The sequence below is a fragment of the Camelus ferus genome, chromosome 18, assembly GCF_009834535.1.
Source record: "Camelus ferus isolate YT-003-E chromosome 18, BCGSAC_Cfer_1.0, whole genome shotgun sequence".
NCBI lineage: Eukaryota > Metazoa > Chordata > Mammalia > Artiodactyla > Camelidae > Camelus > Camelus ferus.
In genome coordinates this window covers 15,918,781-15,934,661 of record NC_045713.1, presented here as the reverse complement: position 1 = coordinate 15,934,661, position 15,881 = coordinate 15,918,781, and the positions used below count along the sequence as shown (strand labels likewise).

Below are 15,881 nucleotides of genomic sequence, written 5' to 3'. Positions count from 1 at the left end.
AAGTGATGTAAAATATTCCATAGGAATATCTCTTACAAACAGTATTCTTCACTGGCAGGTTTACCTGTCAGAGTGCTCATCCTGGCTTAGAGGTGACATGGCATGTCTGCCTTCACCATACACATATACTGATGTACCTAGCCCCAGTTCTCTGTTACATACCAGCTCAGCAGCCTTTTGATGGCTGTATTTCAAGGGAGTCACTGGCCCAGAGCTGTGAGAGCCAGAGACAGTCTGGAAGAGGGAATGTTCTGATAGTGCCATGGATTTCGCAAGACAGGTTGGATGCACAGAACAAGTTCTTGATTGTGCAGCCACACTCCACTTTGCTGGACAGCAGAGGGAACTTCCAGGAGAGCAAATATGGTCCCTGTCTTCCAGGAACTCTGGTGACAAGTATGAACATTTCAAGTGGGATTAGGTGCAGAATAAGCGGTGCGTTTAGTTACTAAAGGGACCTAGAACAAGGAGACATCGGTGGAGAACATCCAGGTTAGAGAGGCCGGTGGGAGAGACAGGGTTTGGATCAAACTCTGGAGGAAAGACAGAAGGTGGATGGCCAGTGGGGAGACTGGAAAGCACTGGGAGTTTAGTTGGATGTGTGGAAGGAGAGAGCCTCCGTGCCTGAGGTAAAGAGCTTGTGCTTGGGGAGAACAGAGCCAACGTGGCTGGCCCAGCTAGGTTACCTAAATGAAGAAGTACACAAGTCTGAAACACCAGTGGGAACTCATAGAAAGTAGGGAATTGATTAGATTGCAGGAGGCCTGAAAGCTTTTGCATTTTTATGATAATTTTTTAAGATGCTGGAAGGTTAGAAGAGTAAACTATGTTCCCTGTATATGAGAAGTACTAGATAGGACACAGAAAATTGGAGCTGAGTGAATCTCAGCACTCAACCAGGCAAACCCGTGAAGCCAGTGAAAAGGATACACTTCCTGGAAGCAAAAGTAACCTGGTGGTGATGGTGTGATGTCTAACTAAAGTTCTTTGGGGAGAGCCATAAGCAAGTGGATCCACAGTAACTGCTAGATATAATGTCTTCAGCCTTTAAATCTCTTTGATAGAGTTCCACATAAAAAGCCGTAAGTTGCCAGGGGACTAACAACATGTTATCTTTTTGTGGCTAAGCAGTTGCCTTAGTGAAAGGCAACAAAGATCTACAGCACTTCTCTAAAGGGAGAAGGATTCTTAGTTATCAGTGTTAAGGCAGGTATAATTTTTTTTTTAAATTGAAGTATAGTCAGTTTACAATGTGTCAGTTTCTGGTGTACAGCATCATGTTTCAGTCATGTATGCATATATCCATACATATATCCGTTTTCATATTCTTTTTCGTTGTAGGTTACTACAAGATATTCAGTATAGTTCCCTGTACAATACAGTAGAAACTGTTGTTTATCTGTTCTATAAGGCATATTTTATTTAGAATCTTTATATTATCTGAAGGTAAACTCTAGATTATTCAGTAGGAGCCAGTTAAATTGGGGAAAGAGCTTTGGATTTGTGACCGGACTAATGTGCATTCAGATAACCAATTTCACCTGCTGTGTAATTTGGGTATTTCACCTTTCTAAGCCTCTGTGTTCTTATCCGCATTTGGGGATAACACTCCCCACGTCATAGTTATGAGGAAGTAGCATCACTTATTCATGGTGTTGATTGGCATAGAGCAGGTGTTCAACCAACATCAGGTCAGGGCATAGATCTGTTACAAAAGGAAAAAATATGATAAGAAGCAGGTGGCTTTAAGAGAGGAAAATGTGAGTGAGAGACAGACAGACAGACAGACAGACAGAGAGAGACAGACAGACAGACAGACAGAGAGAGACAGACCGACCTTGCCCATGGTGGGGTGGGGTTCCCATGGTGGGACTGTTTGAAAAGAAAGTCATCTGAGAGTTGAAAATTCTTAAGGATGTCAGCTAGTTCTGCTCTTTTGACCATAAAGGCTTTGAACACAAAACCAAACATCGTTCGACCCTTTTTTTGTTTGTTTGGTTTGGTTTGGTTTTTATTAATATTTTTTGTTTTCTTATTTTTACATTGTTCCACCTTTCTGTAAAAACGCCACGCCTCATCAGGGGTACTATGTGCTGTCTAGCCTATGCTTCCAGCGAGATCTGATGGAAGCAGTCAGGATCAGAAAAGGGGGGACTGAGTCAGGTGGAAGAGTAGGGCTCTTCAGTGTGAAAAAGCAAAGACGGTCAGAAGTGATGAAATAATAAGTGGCCTTCAGGAGATAAACACTGACTTGTTCATAAGTCCTCAGATGTTTTGACAAGGGGCACTGTGAGCAGAATAAATGTTGTGGGACTGTGTTTAGGACATATACAAGGAGCACTCTATGAGGCACAGTTAAGAGGTGGTTTAGGCAGGAAATGCAAGTAGACTTTTTAGGGATGAAAACTACTTTGTGAAGGGCAAAGCCGAAAGTGGCTACAGAAGAGGCTTGATGGCAGGGAGAGAGGCATGTGCTCCTGGCATGTCCTGTGGTAGAGGCTTCACTGGTCACTGGGCCTTGACCTCAGTGGACATGTTCTGACCCAGTGAGGCTGTTCCTCTGTTCCTGAGGAACATAGGATTCAATCAGGGATGTTCAGTTTCAAAACCAACATGCTACTTATGGAAAAATAAAAGTAGGTGTGATTGTTTTTTTAAGCAAGGACCTTTATTAAAGAGTAAAAAAGCTAGCTCCTTAAGATAAACAGTGATTTCAGTCTTCTAGAAACCTGATTTTTCTCTCTCCTCCTCTTCCAAAACATGTAGCAAATTATGTTGACCTTCCACTGTTAGGAAGAGAGGACCAGGGTGATGTCACCAGGGTGGCAACGTAGTTCATTCCCGACTTGGCTCTTCCTCACAAGAAGAAGAGGACTAGACCTTCCCAGCCAGGCCCCCTGAGGGGAAGGTCTTAGTAAGATGGCTAGGTTTAGCTCTCTGAGCCTGGGTGGCTACATGAAGTTGCCCACAGTCATTTTCTATTTCGTGGAAATACAGAGGTGAAAATAACTTCTGTGTAACTTTGCCAAATCCACCATGCGACCACAACCAAGGATTAAGTCCCAGGCACATGAGGGCCCACCTTGGACAGGTGGCTGCCCATAAGAGTAGACATTGAGCTCAGGGTTTACCAGTTTCATCTGTGGCTGTGGATGGCGAATGGAAGGAGTTCATTTAGTTTGCAGGTGCTCAAAAACCACCAGAAACACCAGTTCAAAGAAAACCGTGAGTAAACAATGGGTAAATCCCACGTAACTGCTGTAGAGTTACTGTAGCAGTCTTCACACCGGATCCTCACAACAGCTCTTTCAGGAAACAGGGTGGTCGTTCTGGTTCTTTTCAACAGATGTAGAAACTGGGAGGCAGGAAACTTAAGAATTTAAGTGATAAGATGTTCAGGGTCCCAGCTGGGGGTACTTGTTACATCAAGCCAAGTACAGAGTTGCACAGGCTGGTCGTGAGGTGTCTGAGTACCAAAGTAACTTCTAGAAAAATCTGTGTCTCATAATTAGAAGCATAGTAGATTGGAACCATCTGAGTGTCCCTTTTTCTTTTCACCTGGCACTTGGTTGACCCATTTTCCCTGCATCCAATACTGTGTAATGGTTGGAGAGTTGAAGCGGAGAGTGAGGGCCACTGCTCCAGCACTTGGACTGAGCCAGCGGTGCCCCTCTGCCAGGGCGGGACAGCAGCTGTCCTAGTTAGCGCTGCAGCCCAGCGCCAGCGGCAGGAGACGCCCTTTGTAACTGTGGCTGTGGGCTCCACGAGCAGGTGTCGTGCACAGGAATCATAGAAACTGGCATGAAAAGCAGTGACCGGCCACGCTGGCGCTGGCAGTACGGCTTGAGAGCTTATCCAGCATTTGGGAATGTTTCCAAGTTTTGGAAACAAAAAGTTTCTAAGTCTGTCTTATTTGCAAGTCTTTGTTGATTTCCGTATTCTAATGATTGCATAAAGTTAACTGAGAAATGCTTAGTTATTTGTTTTGTGACTTTTTTGGTGGTTTTGGTTTTTGATTTGCATTTTTGTTGTGTCTTGATTTCTGAACAGCTTAGACTTGGACCTGTAACACCTCAGTAATCCCCAGCTTCTTTCATTGGTTTAAGGGTGCAGGAGACAAACAAATTACTTACTAGTACTACTCACCAAATCCAGGTGGAGACGCATGTCTCCTGACCCAGTCCTCGTTCTCACCTGTGGGCTTCGCTTGTGTTCTCCCTCCTGTCCAGGTCATTGTGTCTGTGTGAAGTCTAAGTCACATATATAAGGGTGTTTGAGACTGTTCACGTCTATGAATATGACATCTACATGGTCTGACTTTAATTTCAGGGGAAAGCAAGTCAGAGTTATGGAAGTGTTTGAAAACGTGAAGTCTCTAAATTCATTCTGAGTGCATAATCTGAGGGTGGCTTAGTGGGAGTTTTATATTCGCAAATGAGAAGCACTGGTAGGAGATGTGTCAGAATACCCGGGTAGGTTTGCTGCTCTTGGCCGAGTTACAGGTGCAGTTACACCAGCAGCCAGGCAGTAGCCATTCACCTTAGCAAACCTACACAAGGAAGTCATGGGGGACAACTTCTGGGCAGTCAGAGTAGCCCATGTGCAACAGCAGAGGCCTTGATTGTTGATTTGTTGTTTTAAAAACTAATTAATGTTTATGGTTCCCCCTCAATCAAGCTGTAAACCGTTGAAACAGCTCCCTTCATCCTCATCCCTCAGCGACCCATTCCTGGCCCACAGGCATCCAGTTATACTGGCTTCTTGTGGCGTGTCCTTCCAGAGATGCTCTGTGCATAACCAGGAAGTCAGGTGTTCCTCTCCCTCGTCTTTACACAGGTGCTAGTGTACTATACACACTGCTCTGTATCTTGCTGTTTCCCACTTAGCCACATATATTAAGGGACCTTCCATTTCATTTTTTAGAGTGAGCTCACTGATTGCCAGTTAGCTTATTTTCAGTCATTCACTTCTACAGTGTGTAATTTACTTCCTTGTGTATAGAAGCAAAGCCGTGTTCATTAGACATAACTTGACTAAGCCTGATTTTTCTGTCTTCGCAGCCCACGGCAAGTTGGTTGGAAAAAGTACAGCTCTATCTAGGCATTGGGAGCACGTTAAGAGGGAAGTCACAAGTTACAGCTTATATCAAGGAAAGAAACAGAACAGTCACTTTAAAAAGACATACAAACAACAGCAATAACCACAAAAAACCACTACAACCATACAATGTTTAACCCAGAGTTGGGCAATCCAGCCCTCATCCCCGCCCCGCCGCGCCCGAAGGTGCCTGGAAGGTGTCGTTTACTCAGTGATTACTTATTGAGCACCAGTCGCATGCCAGGCCTAGCTGATGGGCCTGAGTGGATGGGGAACGGGACATTATTGAAGCTCCAGCTGAAAAGCATACCATTTGTAAGGATAGAGGGTTTTGCAATATAATCTTAGGAGAAGAAATTATTGAGATGGTCAAAGTGGATTTCAGTTTGTCTTGCTTTCAAGAGGTCATTCTCCTAGGGCTCTGGTGGGCTTGCTGTTTATTTATTGTTTTTCTGATGTGATAGGATGTTTCTCCAACAATAGGTTGATTTCTTAAGTAGATTAACATTTCTTGCATTTATATTCTTGAAGTCCTGTTTATACCATCAGTTCTTTTAGCAAACTGTTTTCACTCTTCAAAGGTGGTCGTAAGAGAAGAAAATTTCATTTTCACATCTGAAATGCCAGTCTTTGGGGTGAATGAGTTTTGACTATTGTTCTCTGGGCAGAAGTTAGTAATCCACTTAAAATCCTTCAGTGAAAAGATAGGCATGGGTTTATTGGTGCTTCATCCACAGATGTCCTCACCTTTCCACTGACTCTGAATCAGGTCAGTGTGAGGGGGTGAGGAAGAGGGAGGCAGGGATCAGGGTTCTTAGTCTCTCGTCCCATCTCAAGGGGCTCCATAAAAACCACCCTGTCTGTTTTGTTCTGGGGTCATGTGCAGGCCTCAGCTTCGGACCTGAAGCTCAGAGACGGAAGAGGCCTCTCCTAAGGGCTGTGGGTCTTTCAGCTTCATCACTGATACTGCGTCACCTCGGAGCTGCCAGTTAATCTGAAAGTTTGACTTATTTTCAGGGCATGTCTGGCATTTTATCTGATTGCTCTTGTGGTTTTTCCTTAGAAATACTGTAAATGCACTTGCTAAATAACCTGGGGTGAGAATTTAATTCCATTTTTCCTCCCTGTAGACTGGACCCATTGGGTCTATTGTGTCAAATTTCAGACTTTAAGATGAGTTGGTCACTAGAAGAACTTGCTTACCTCATATCACTGGAGCTCTGTGCAGTGAGACCAGCATCTGAGTCCCTGTTCGTTGCTTCGTTCTCTCCGGTGCTGTTTACCTAGGGGTAGCATGCCTAGTCCTGGTGTGCAGTCACATTTGCAGACTGATGGTTCCAGAGGTTGTGTTTGTACAGACCCATCGTCACAAACATTAGCACACCAGTTGAACCACAGGTGAATGTTGCTGGGTCTGTAGCACTATTTTCTTATGCACAGAAGTTAGCTCTTTTACTATTATTAGTGAATATTCTCCATCTTTGTCTAAAAGAAGAAACTCTAAGTTAGTGTGATAGCTAATTTCTATGTCCTTGACCTGACCCACTTTTCCTGAAGGTTATGCTGTGAAACCTCTGAGTATTACAGACTAAAACTTGTAAATTAACTGTTACCTTGCCAAGCCAATAAAATTCTCCCCTTTATGCTGGTGTTCTGGAAACTAAATGTCGTTTAGGGAGACCACAGAAGCCAACAGGGGCAGATTTGTGCAGGTTAGTATGGGAGGCTAGATATCCCAGAATTGACAGCTGATGGCTTTTTTTAAATTTTTGTGTGTTATGCATTGATGGTCAGAATTAAAAATTGGAAGAGTGTGTTCCTCTACCTTCAATCACAAGCAGAAGCTTATTTTTAAAAATCTCCTTTAGTGGCTGCTGCCCTTGTTCCAAACCACGTGTCACATGTTCTGTGTGGTTCAGTAGCCATGGATACAGTCATTTATGAACAAATGTAGGCTCCGAGGCCGCAGATGTCTGTTAAGAGCAGCAGGATTTACAGTGCTGTCGCCCTCAGCCCTGGTAGCATCGCAGACTCTCAGTGATGGACAGGATGTCAGTCAGCCTCGGGCTGCAGGCGGGCAGCGATGCTGCTGTGGTTGCTGTGCTTCCAGGTGCCCTGACCGATCCCCAGGGATCCACATGGGGCAGGTGTGCTGTGTGGTAAGAGTGGGAGCGCACCTGCAGGTTCCCTCTGCCCTGAGCAAGTGGAAGGGGGCATGTGGCCCAGCGTGGGAGGCTGGTGGATGAGAGCAGAAATAACCTGCAATGCAGTGATCTTATTGGGACGTTGCTGGTTTTGGTGGTGGTTGTCTTGACTTGTTTCAGGAAAACATACTTTAGGTTCAAGAGTTTAGGGTGGTCAGTAGCATGTTTTGAGAAAAATGGGAGGCCTGTTTCAAAGTTCAGTGAAGCCAAATGGGTGTTTGCATTCTGCGGGGGTGAGGCCTTTGATACTTTTTGGCGCAGGCAGTGTGGACATATCCTCTCTCTGTGTGTTTTCTGCCAGTGCCTGGATCAAAGTGGAACAGCTAAAGCCGTATCATGCGCATAAGGAGGAAATGATAAAGATTAACAAGGGGAAGCGATTCCAGCAAGCTGTGGACGCCGTAGAAGAGTTCCTCAGAAGAGCCAAAGGGAAAGACCAGGTAAGAGACCCCGCGGTTCTCACCTCATGCCGACTCCAGCCCGGTTATTTTTGCGTAGTAACTAATGGATTAAATGTCGCCCGAACCGGAAACTGTTCTTACCAAGTGCCAGTGGAGAGAGAGCTACTTCAGTTCTAAGGTATCAGTGTTTTGCTAATCAACTTGAAACTCCATGCATGTGGCTGACCTTTATGGAATAAATTGTTGCTCTTAGGAAAGTCGCTTGGACCCAGGAGAAGTATCTTAGCTTTTGAGTATGGCACAGGCCCTCTCCCTTTTACAGCATGGAGATCAGGAGCACAGGCTCTGGGACAGACCCACCGCCTGGGTGTAAATCCAGCTTTGGGACTGTGGGCGAGTGATTTGATTTTTTCTTTTTTTTAAAATCTGCTTCCCCAAATGTAAGTGAGGTGACAGCAGCGCCTACTTCCTAGGGTTGTTGTGTGGATAATGCATGTAAAGCACTTCTCACAGGGCGTGGCTCGTGTAAATAGCGGTAGTCACGGTGGCGGCTGTTGTGGTGGTTATCATTATTATTGTTAAACTTTCAGACATCTTCCCACAATTCTGCTGATGACAAGAATCGGCGTAATTCCAGTGAGGAGAGAAGTAGGCCGAGCTCAGGTGATGAGAAGCGCAAGCTTAGCCTGTCTGAAGGGAAGGTGAAGAAGAACGTGGGAGAAGGAAAGAAGCGGGTGTCTTCAGGCTCCTCAGAGAGAGGCTCCAAGTCCCCTCTAAAAAGAGCCCAGGAGCAAAGTCCCCGGAAGCGGGGTCGGCCCCCAAAGGATGAGAAGGTTTGTTTTATCTCTGTAGCTTCTGGGACTAGTGACTTTCCTTTGTATACGGCAGTGCTGAGCTCTGCGATATGCCTCAGCTCACTGAATAGATTCAAGGCCTGTGCCGAGCGCTGCCCTAGAGAATTCTGCAGACCAGGGGAGGGGCACGGCCTGGACACACGGGCATGAAGCAGGAGCGCGAGGCTCGGGCATTCGGCCAGATGGTCAGGGCAGAAGGGTCCTTGTGAGCCAGCATTGCAAGGGCCGGCACTGGAAAGGACTGAGCAAGGAAGGAGGGAAGGCATTCCACAGACAAAGGGCACAGCCCACGTGGGCTTATTGTTGGCGTGCGCAGTCTCTTCCTGGGAGAGGACAGGAGGGAGAGTGGGCAGAGAAAAGTAGGTTGTCACTAGATGGTGAAGAGCCTTGAGGTCTATTTAAGCAGTGTTATACCATCATGGAGCCGATATGGGGCCATGCAGGGATTTGAGCTGGTTGTGGAGGTGGCAGTGTGTGTGCCAAGCTGTGTGTTTGGAGTCATGGAGGGCAGAGAAGAGAGGCTCGAAGCCAATGAGGAGGGTAACCTCAGTGAGCATTCATAAGGAGCTGTCCTTGGGGGGTGGTAGCAGAAATTGAAAGAAACCGTGTGAGAGGCACTTCAGAGGAAGAGTTTATAAGATTTGGTAACTGGTTACATACGGGAGATGAATGAGCAGTTTGTCCCTGGGGAAATGGTGCTACCTTTCTTCCGCACAGATGTGTAAGGAGAGGAGCTGGCATACAGGGTGAGAGGACCAGTTCTGTTTCGGGTGTGATGCATTTGGAGTGATGTCTAGACTGCCAGGGAGACCTCCAGTAACATTGGGATGGAAATGTGGATGTAGGGGTGAGTATTTGGAGAGGATGTTGGATCCATGAGACCCGATGAGCTTTGTCTTTCAGGAAAGCAAGAAGAGAGAAGAGTGAAGGGCGGGAGGTGGCGTTGCAGAGAGAATGCCATAGCTCAGGGTTGGGCAGAGCCAGGAAAGGAAAGGAAAGCAGGAACAACATGCCTCTCACCCTCTTCCTGAAAAGATTTGTGTCTTAGAAGCCAAGGGAAGAAAATTTGAGATGGAAGGGTTAGTCTGTCAAAACACAGGCGAAGGTTGTTAGAGGAGGATCAGAGGGTTAGAAGCCAAGATGGCTGGCACAGACAGTTGGGTGATGAGGCCATGATGAAACGCTAGGCATCAGATCAGGACTTGCAAGTTCAGACACCAGCAAGATCAGGCAGGTGAGGGAAGAGAGTGCTGAAGCTGGAGGTTGAGCTGAGAGCATTAGGGGAGGCAGCGACTGGACATCTGGGGAGGCCGCGCTCCTCCCTCGGGGTTCCAGCCAACTTTTGCGAAATTGTCTGGTTTTTCTCAAGAGAAGCTGGAAGTACGGATTTTTTAAGTGAAGTGGTTTAATTTTAAATGTTAGACGCTAATTCAAATTTTTAAAACACTTTTAGGTCCAAAGGATCACCTCTCTGGACTAGATTCAGCCTGTCAGCTGCCACTGTGCAACCACTGCGTTAGAAAAGGTCCTTCTCGCTGTTAGATGACCTAAGACAGGGTGCAGACGAGAGCAAACGTAGTGGTGGGGACAGCCCGGTCCCTGTGAGCGCAGGGAACCTCCAGCCAAAGGGCAAGAAAGTTTAGAAACTGCCCGGTGCAGTGCAGGAAAGCTTTTCAGGGGATTTGATCTGATTCGATTTGATTGAATTGATCTCCTGGGGACTCACAGGAATCTAGGCTGTCAGGTTTTATACTGTTTTCCCAGTGTGTATTGTCTGGTATCTTAAACCATGGATCCCACCAACTCCTGTGCTTGCCCTGGAGAGAAACCACTTCTTTCTGGATAAAGGGAAGTATAAAGGAGAGGTTAGGGGGAGGGCCTTGAGTTTTGAGTCATGAACCCATGACAATACTGCTGTGTGACCTTGGCCAGCTACCTTTGACTCAGTTTCCTTGTCTGATCATTGCCTCTTAGGTTGTTCTAAGAACTAAATGAGTAACACAAGCAAAGCACGTAAGACAGTGCCTGCAACAATACATGTTGGACGAATGTTGAGCATTTATAGTTTTCGGCAGGAGCCCGTTGTGCAGTGAGTGTGGTGGTTTCAGTGCGCCCCCAGGGGCCACTGCCGGGCTTACCGTTAGAGACTCTTCTCGTAAAGAGTGTGTGTGTTGCTGTGGTAACTGTCATCTGGCTGGTGAGCTCCTCTCTGAAGCAGAGTGCAGTAGCCTGGTTGATAACTGGACAGAGCCCTAGGTGATTGCCTTTCTGGGCTGTAATCCCCTGTCCTGTGAGGATTACCAGACAAGGCTGACCTTGACGGCAAGGGTGTTGATTACATGCGGGAAGGCAAAGGCTGGGTTTGTGTCTAGACTGTGTGGGAGCAGTGCCACTCTGGACATCAATCACCTGGGCAGAACTTCCGTGGCTCTCCTAAAATCCAGATTTGTGCAGAGAGCAAGGACTCAGGAGTCAAGGCATGTGGTTAGTGCTGGATGGAGAGCTGTCTTCTCCCCTTACTCTCATTTTGTTGTTGTGGCCTTAGTCACTAGAGTGGTGACCATTTACATTTAAATTACCTTACATTAAATCTGATTTAAAATCCGGCTTCTCATTCATACTGGCCACACAGCAGGTGCTCCGTAGTGACTTGACTAGTGGCCACTGCGTCAGAACAGACACAGAGCATGTCCATCCTGCCAGAAACTTCTCTGGGGCAGTACTCGCTAGGCCTCTTCGTATTTCTGAGCATCTCTACATGGGCCAGGTGTCTAGAGAGAAAGCTCCAAATCTGCCCTTCTGCCGCAGATTTGGCCTCGTGGCCCTCTCCGCATTTGCTGTCTTCCAGCCTCCGTGGCCCTCCTGACACTAATACTTGGCTGTCTGTTGGAGATCTCAACATGCCCCACTGAGCTCTTGACTCTCCTGCCCAAACAGTTCATTCCTTCTTTCTGGGGAGACATTGGGCTCTTGGCTCCTGACCACCCCAGGTTCTAAGTCTGGTTTTGTCACTTCACAGCTATAAAATATTGGGCAGTTCTTCTTCTTGCACCATGTGGCTTTCTTAGCTTTTTTTTCTCGAGATAACCGTGGATACCTTCTGAAACCAGTACTGGTTTCTTAATGTTCATTATTTGCCAAAAGGAACTTTCTCTGTGACCTGCTGACCACACTACAGACCACAGTTGGGCTTTCTGGTTACCTCCATCCTTGTGAAATTTGGCACAAGAACACATTTGTTGTTTCAGGATCAGAGAAGAGCAAGGCTCACTCTGCTGATTAGGACTTGCCCCGTTTCTCCCGATGGACAGTATCAGGGCTGTGCCTGGGAGACCATGGAGCTGGCTAGGGCTAGTTTGGGGTGGAGTGTGACCAAAGGAAGCAAAACGGTGAGGAGGTGCTCCCCAATTGAGGCAGGAAGACATCTGCCCCTGAGGTGCCACAGCGTGTTGACGATCTGCATTTTTCTCTGTAGGATCTCACCATCCCCGAGTCTAGTACCGTGAAGGGGATGATGGCTGGACCCATGGCCGCATTTAAATGGCAGCCAACCGTGAGCGAGGTAATGAGCTCTCCCGTGGGCCAGGACAAGCCTGCCTCGGAGCTGGTTTCCTGGCCTGACTGTGTGCTTTCCCTTTTCTCCCTTTTCTTGTGTATGGAGTAAAAAGCACAGATCCCACCCTTGGGGTACTCACCATTAAGTTTGATACAATTCACCCCAGACCCTTCAGCGCACCCACTTAACCATCATTCATATAAACACACTCGTGCAGTTTTTACTATTGGGAACAGTGTTGGTTTTCACAAGAGTGGGATCATTCTGCAGATTTTTTTCACTTGATACTTTATAAACACCTTTTCACTGTGTATTCAGCTTTGGTGGTGGCTGCACACTGTCCTATCCTTGGTGTGGATACGCTGTTCCCCTGTGCTACGCATGCTTATGAAAAGCCCTTGAAGGTCCTGCAGTCATTCCCACCTCATCTCTGTCAGTATCAATCCTCAGTAAGTCTAGACACTCAAGGGTCTAACACCAAGCACAAGTGGGCCAAAAACCCGAGAGTGGGGAAGAGTCCTGAGAATTTGGCTTGGTCTACTGGGTCATCTGAAGGAACTGGTGAATGCTGAATTTCAAAAATACTAGTAGGCTTTTAAAATATTTTTACACAGTATTTAGGAGTAATTTATATACCAACCTGGCAGAAACATCCATTCTTTTCCACTTGAAGCTAGTTTTCCTCTAGTTGGACTGGGCGTTGTTTATAAAAGGCTTAGACCAACAATAGGAGATGAGTTTCCAGGCAGTTTGAAGAATGAGCCTAGCTCCCAGAGGTATTTCAGCCAGAGGAGAGGCCAGTTGTCAGGTCGAAGGAAATAACCTTTGGTGGAAGATAACTTGTTTATTTAAGCATTTTTCTGGTTTCAGCCTGTAAAAGATGCAGACCCTCATTTCCATCACTTCCTGCTCAGCCAAACCGAGAAGGTGAGTTGTTCTTTGAGGTTCTTGATCCTTGGTCAGGGGTTGGCCTGAGTGCAGGGTGCTGATCTGTTCAAACCTTACTCTCCTAGTCTGAAAAGTTAGACTCCACCTGTACCGCTGCCCAGAGCAAGACACATAGAGGACCACTCGTGAATCAGCCATTGTTAAGATTAAAAACGAACCCCAAAAAACTTAAAACTCAGTGGCTGTGTGATTGAGACATTGGTGGTTGCCTTGAGATATTTAGGACAGAAACCAAACCTCAAGAGCTGTGGGCCATCCACGAGGCAGCCAGTGCTGCCTGGTGGAGGCAGTTCCCATGAGCCCTGGAGAGGTGTCTGCCAGGTGAGGCTGAGCCCTGGTAGAATCTGCTGATAATCTGTGACTCTGGAGTTGGACAGATCTGGGCTCCAAGCCCGGTTATGCTGACCAGCTCTGTAATTCCAGACTCAAGACTTGAAGAACCTTGCAGAGCTGCATGAGAACTGAATGAGGTGATGCATGTTACCTTCTAATGTGTCACTTGGAGTTGAGTATAATTGGACACCAAATAAGTTTTTGATGTTAACATCCACGTTAGGCCTAACCTTAATAGGGAGATTGTAATGAAGACTGATTAAATGGTCAGTTTAGTAAGTGGTTTTTTCCCTCCCTCTTTAATAGCCAGCTGTCTGTTACCAGGCAATCACAAAGAAGTTGAAAATATGTGAAGAGGTATGTAGGTTCCTTACCTTCCCGTTTTTATTTTCACTGGGGCCTCACACGTCAGGGTGACCTGACGACTTGTGCTTGCTATCCCTAGGAGACTGGGTCCACCTCCATCCAGGCAGCAGACAGCACGGCCGTGAATGGCAGCATCACACCCACAGACAAAAAGTAGGACCTTTGATGAAAAGGCTTCTGTAGCTCTGGTTCTGCTGGGGCTGAGCGGGGTGGGGTGACCTCAGGGGGGCTTGCTAAGAGTATGTCCCAGCCATTGCTGGGACTGAATGAAAAGAGGGGGGGATAGTTGTAATTCTTAGTGATTTGCCTGGGAGTAATTTGACTTGCAGGAGACAGGAGCTGCCCTGTAAATGTATGGTGTAGTTGGCTTCATGCTCACTGTTGAGTCTTCAAGCAGGAGACACTTGAGTCAGTGGTTCTCAGGCTTTGCTGTGCCGCAGAATCGCCTGGAAGTTTCCTCCTTTATAAAGCACCAGTTGCTGGACTCCACTCAACAGGGTTTCTTGGTCAGTAGGTCTGGGGCGAACAAATTCCCAGATACGCTGTTGCTGCTAGTCAGGAGACCACACTTTAAGAACCACTGGTTTGTAGAACTATGATGAAAACCCTGACCTTGGCCCTGGTGGGGACAGGTGCGGGTAAGAGATGAAGAAAGCCAATTGTCCTGCCTTCCCCTCTTCTCCCTGCTGTGGCCTCCCAGGCCTTCCTGTGTACCTGCCTGCTGCCATCTGCCCCACCCAAGCAGGTGGGGGAGCCTCGCCTGTGGTCCCCAGGCCTTAGCTTGCCTCCGCACTCGCCTTTGCCTTGCCTCTGACAGCCAGTTGTGTTGCACAGTCATGTTGATGGAAAGGGTTCTTAAAGAAGGAGCATTCTCCTGAGCAACATAGCTAAGTCTGAATTTCCCATCTGTGTCTTCTGTACAGTTATTTCTCAGGCTAAAAACAGTGTGTCTTTTACTTTATACATAATTTTTTGTGCTGTTGAAATCACTGGTTCTACCAGTTACATTTAGTGAACTTCCTTTGTAGAGTGAGGAAGATAAAGGCATGTATGTGCTAATAAAAGAAAGGTAGGGGGAGGGTATAGCTCAGTGGTAGAGCGTGTGCCCAGCATGCACAAGGTTCTGGGTTCAGTCCCCAGTACCTCCATTAAAAATAAATAAATAAAAACCTAATTATCTCCTCCCCCTGCCAAAACAATTTTTTTTAGTAACAAATAAAATTTAAAAAAAGAGGATGGGTGTCGCTCGTTAAATTAATGAGGATTGTGTTGGTTTAAAAAAAAGTTCAGCTCTGGGCTGAGGACAGAGTCCCAGTGCTTTCTCCCAGGTTTTGTCGCCCATTAGTCAAACCCTGTTTTAACATAAGTGAGACGTCAACTGTGAAGCAAACCAGCGGCACTGTACCCAGTCCACCTGGTCCACGTTGTCCATCTTGCCTCAAGGATACCACAAGGCGCTGTCAGCTGCCATGTTAAAAATGCATCAGCTTCATCCCCAGGTCTGCTGGGCTCCTGGAACACCAAGAAAAGGGAAGAGAATTGGTCTGTCATGATTTAGAATCACAGGGAAAACTTGCACTACCCAGGTAACGATGAATGAACCTGCTTATTTTTAAGCTTTGGCTTAAAACTTAATGGCCAAGGGTGCCATTTGGTGGGGAAGGTGGTAGGTTCCATTGTCAACATTTGATTCAGACGACCTAGAGCCGGCTGGGACAGAAAGTGAGAGTGCGTCTTACAACAGGGATTAAGGGAGCCTCCAAGTGCACGAGCCAGTTTGCAAAGGTGGCTGGGGATGTGACTCCCGGGAGACTGAAAATACTGAAGGAATAACACAGGTCAGAGTGGAGCAGCTGCGGAGGATATTGTTGCTGAGAGAAACCCAAGAACATGATGAACAAGGACACGATGTAATAAATGAAGAAAGAGGCATTGTTTAGCCATGTCACGTGAAAGGAGAGATGAAGAAGTGCAAAAGCCAAGAAAGGCTTGGGCAAGATAAACTCATCTACAGAAGTGTGTAGAAATAGCAGAAGCAGCTCATAGCTCCCAGGTTCTGGAGGCTACAGGAAGGGGCAAGCTGTAGGAGGTGGAGGTAAGCAGATGTACTGTCCACCCAAGA

The 15,881-nt window shown here is 46.7% G+C and overlaps 1 protein-coding gene across 7 annotated transcripts in view; it reads left to right on the top strand.

The window, feature by feature from the left end:
- The window catches only part of GLYR1 (glyoxylate reductase 1 homolog), a 30,392-nt gene that overhangs the window by 3,007 nt on the left and 11,504 nt on the right, over positions 1-15,881 (top strand). For 5 of the 7 annotated variants that reach the window (XM_032460304.1, XM_032460303.1, XM_032460302.1 and 2 more), the window contains exons 4-9: positions 7,603-7,741; positions 8,293-8,535; positions 12,032-12,118; positions 12,983-13,039; positions 13,700-13,750; positions 13,839-13,912. In XM_032460304.1, coding sequence (XP_032316195.1) covers positions 7,603-7,741; positions 8,293-8,535; positions 12,032-12,118; positions 12,983-13,039; positions 13,700-13,750; positions 13,839-13,912 — 651 coding nt within the window. The remainder of the gene's footprint in view (positions 1-7,602; positions 7,742-8,292; positions 8,536-12,031; positions 12,119-12,982; positions 13,040-13,699; positions 13,751-13,838; positions 13,913-15,881) is intronic. The other 2 variants (XM_032460308.1, XM_032460306.1) reach the window with 1 other exon arrangement.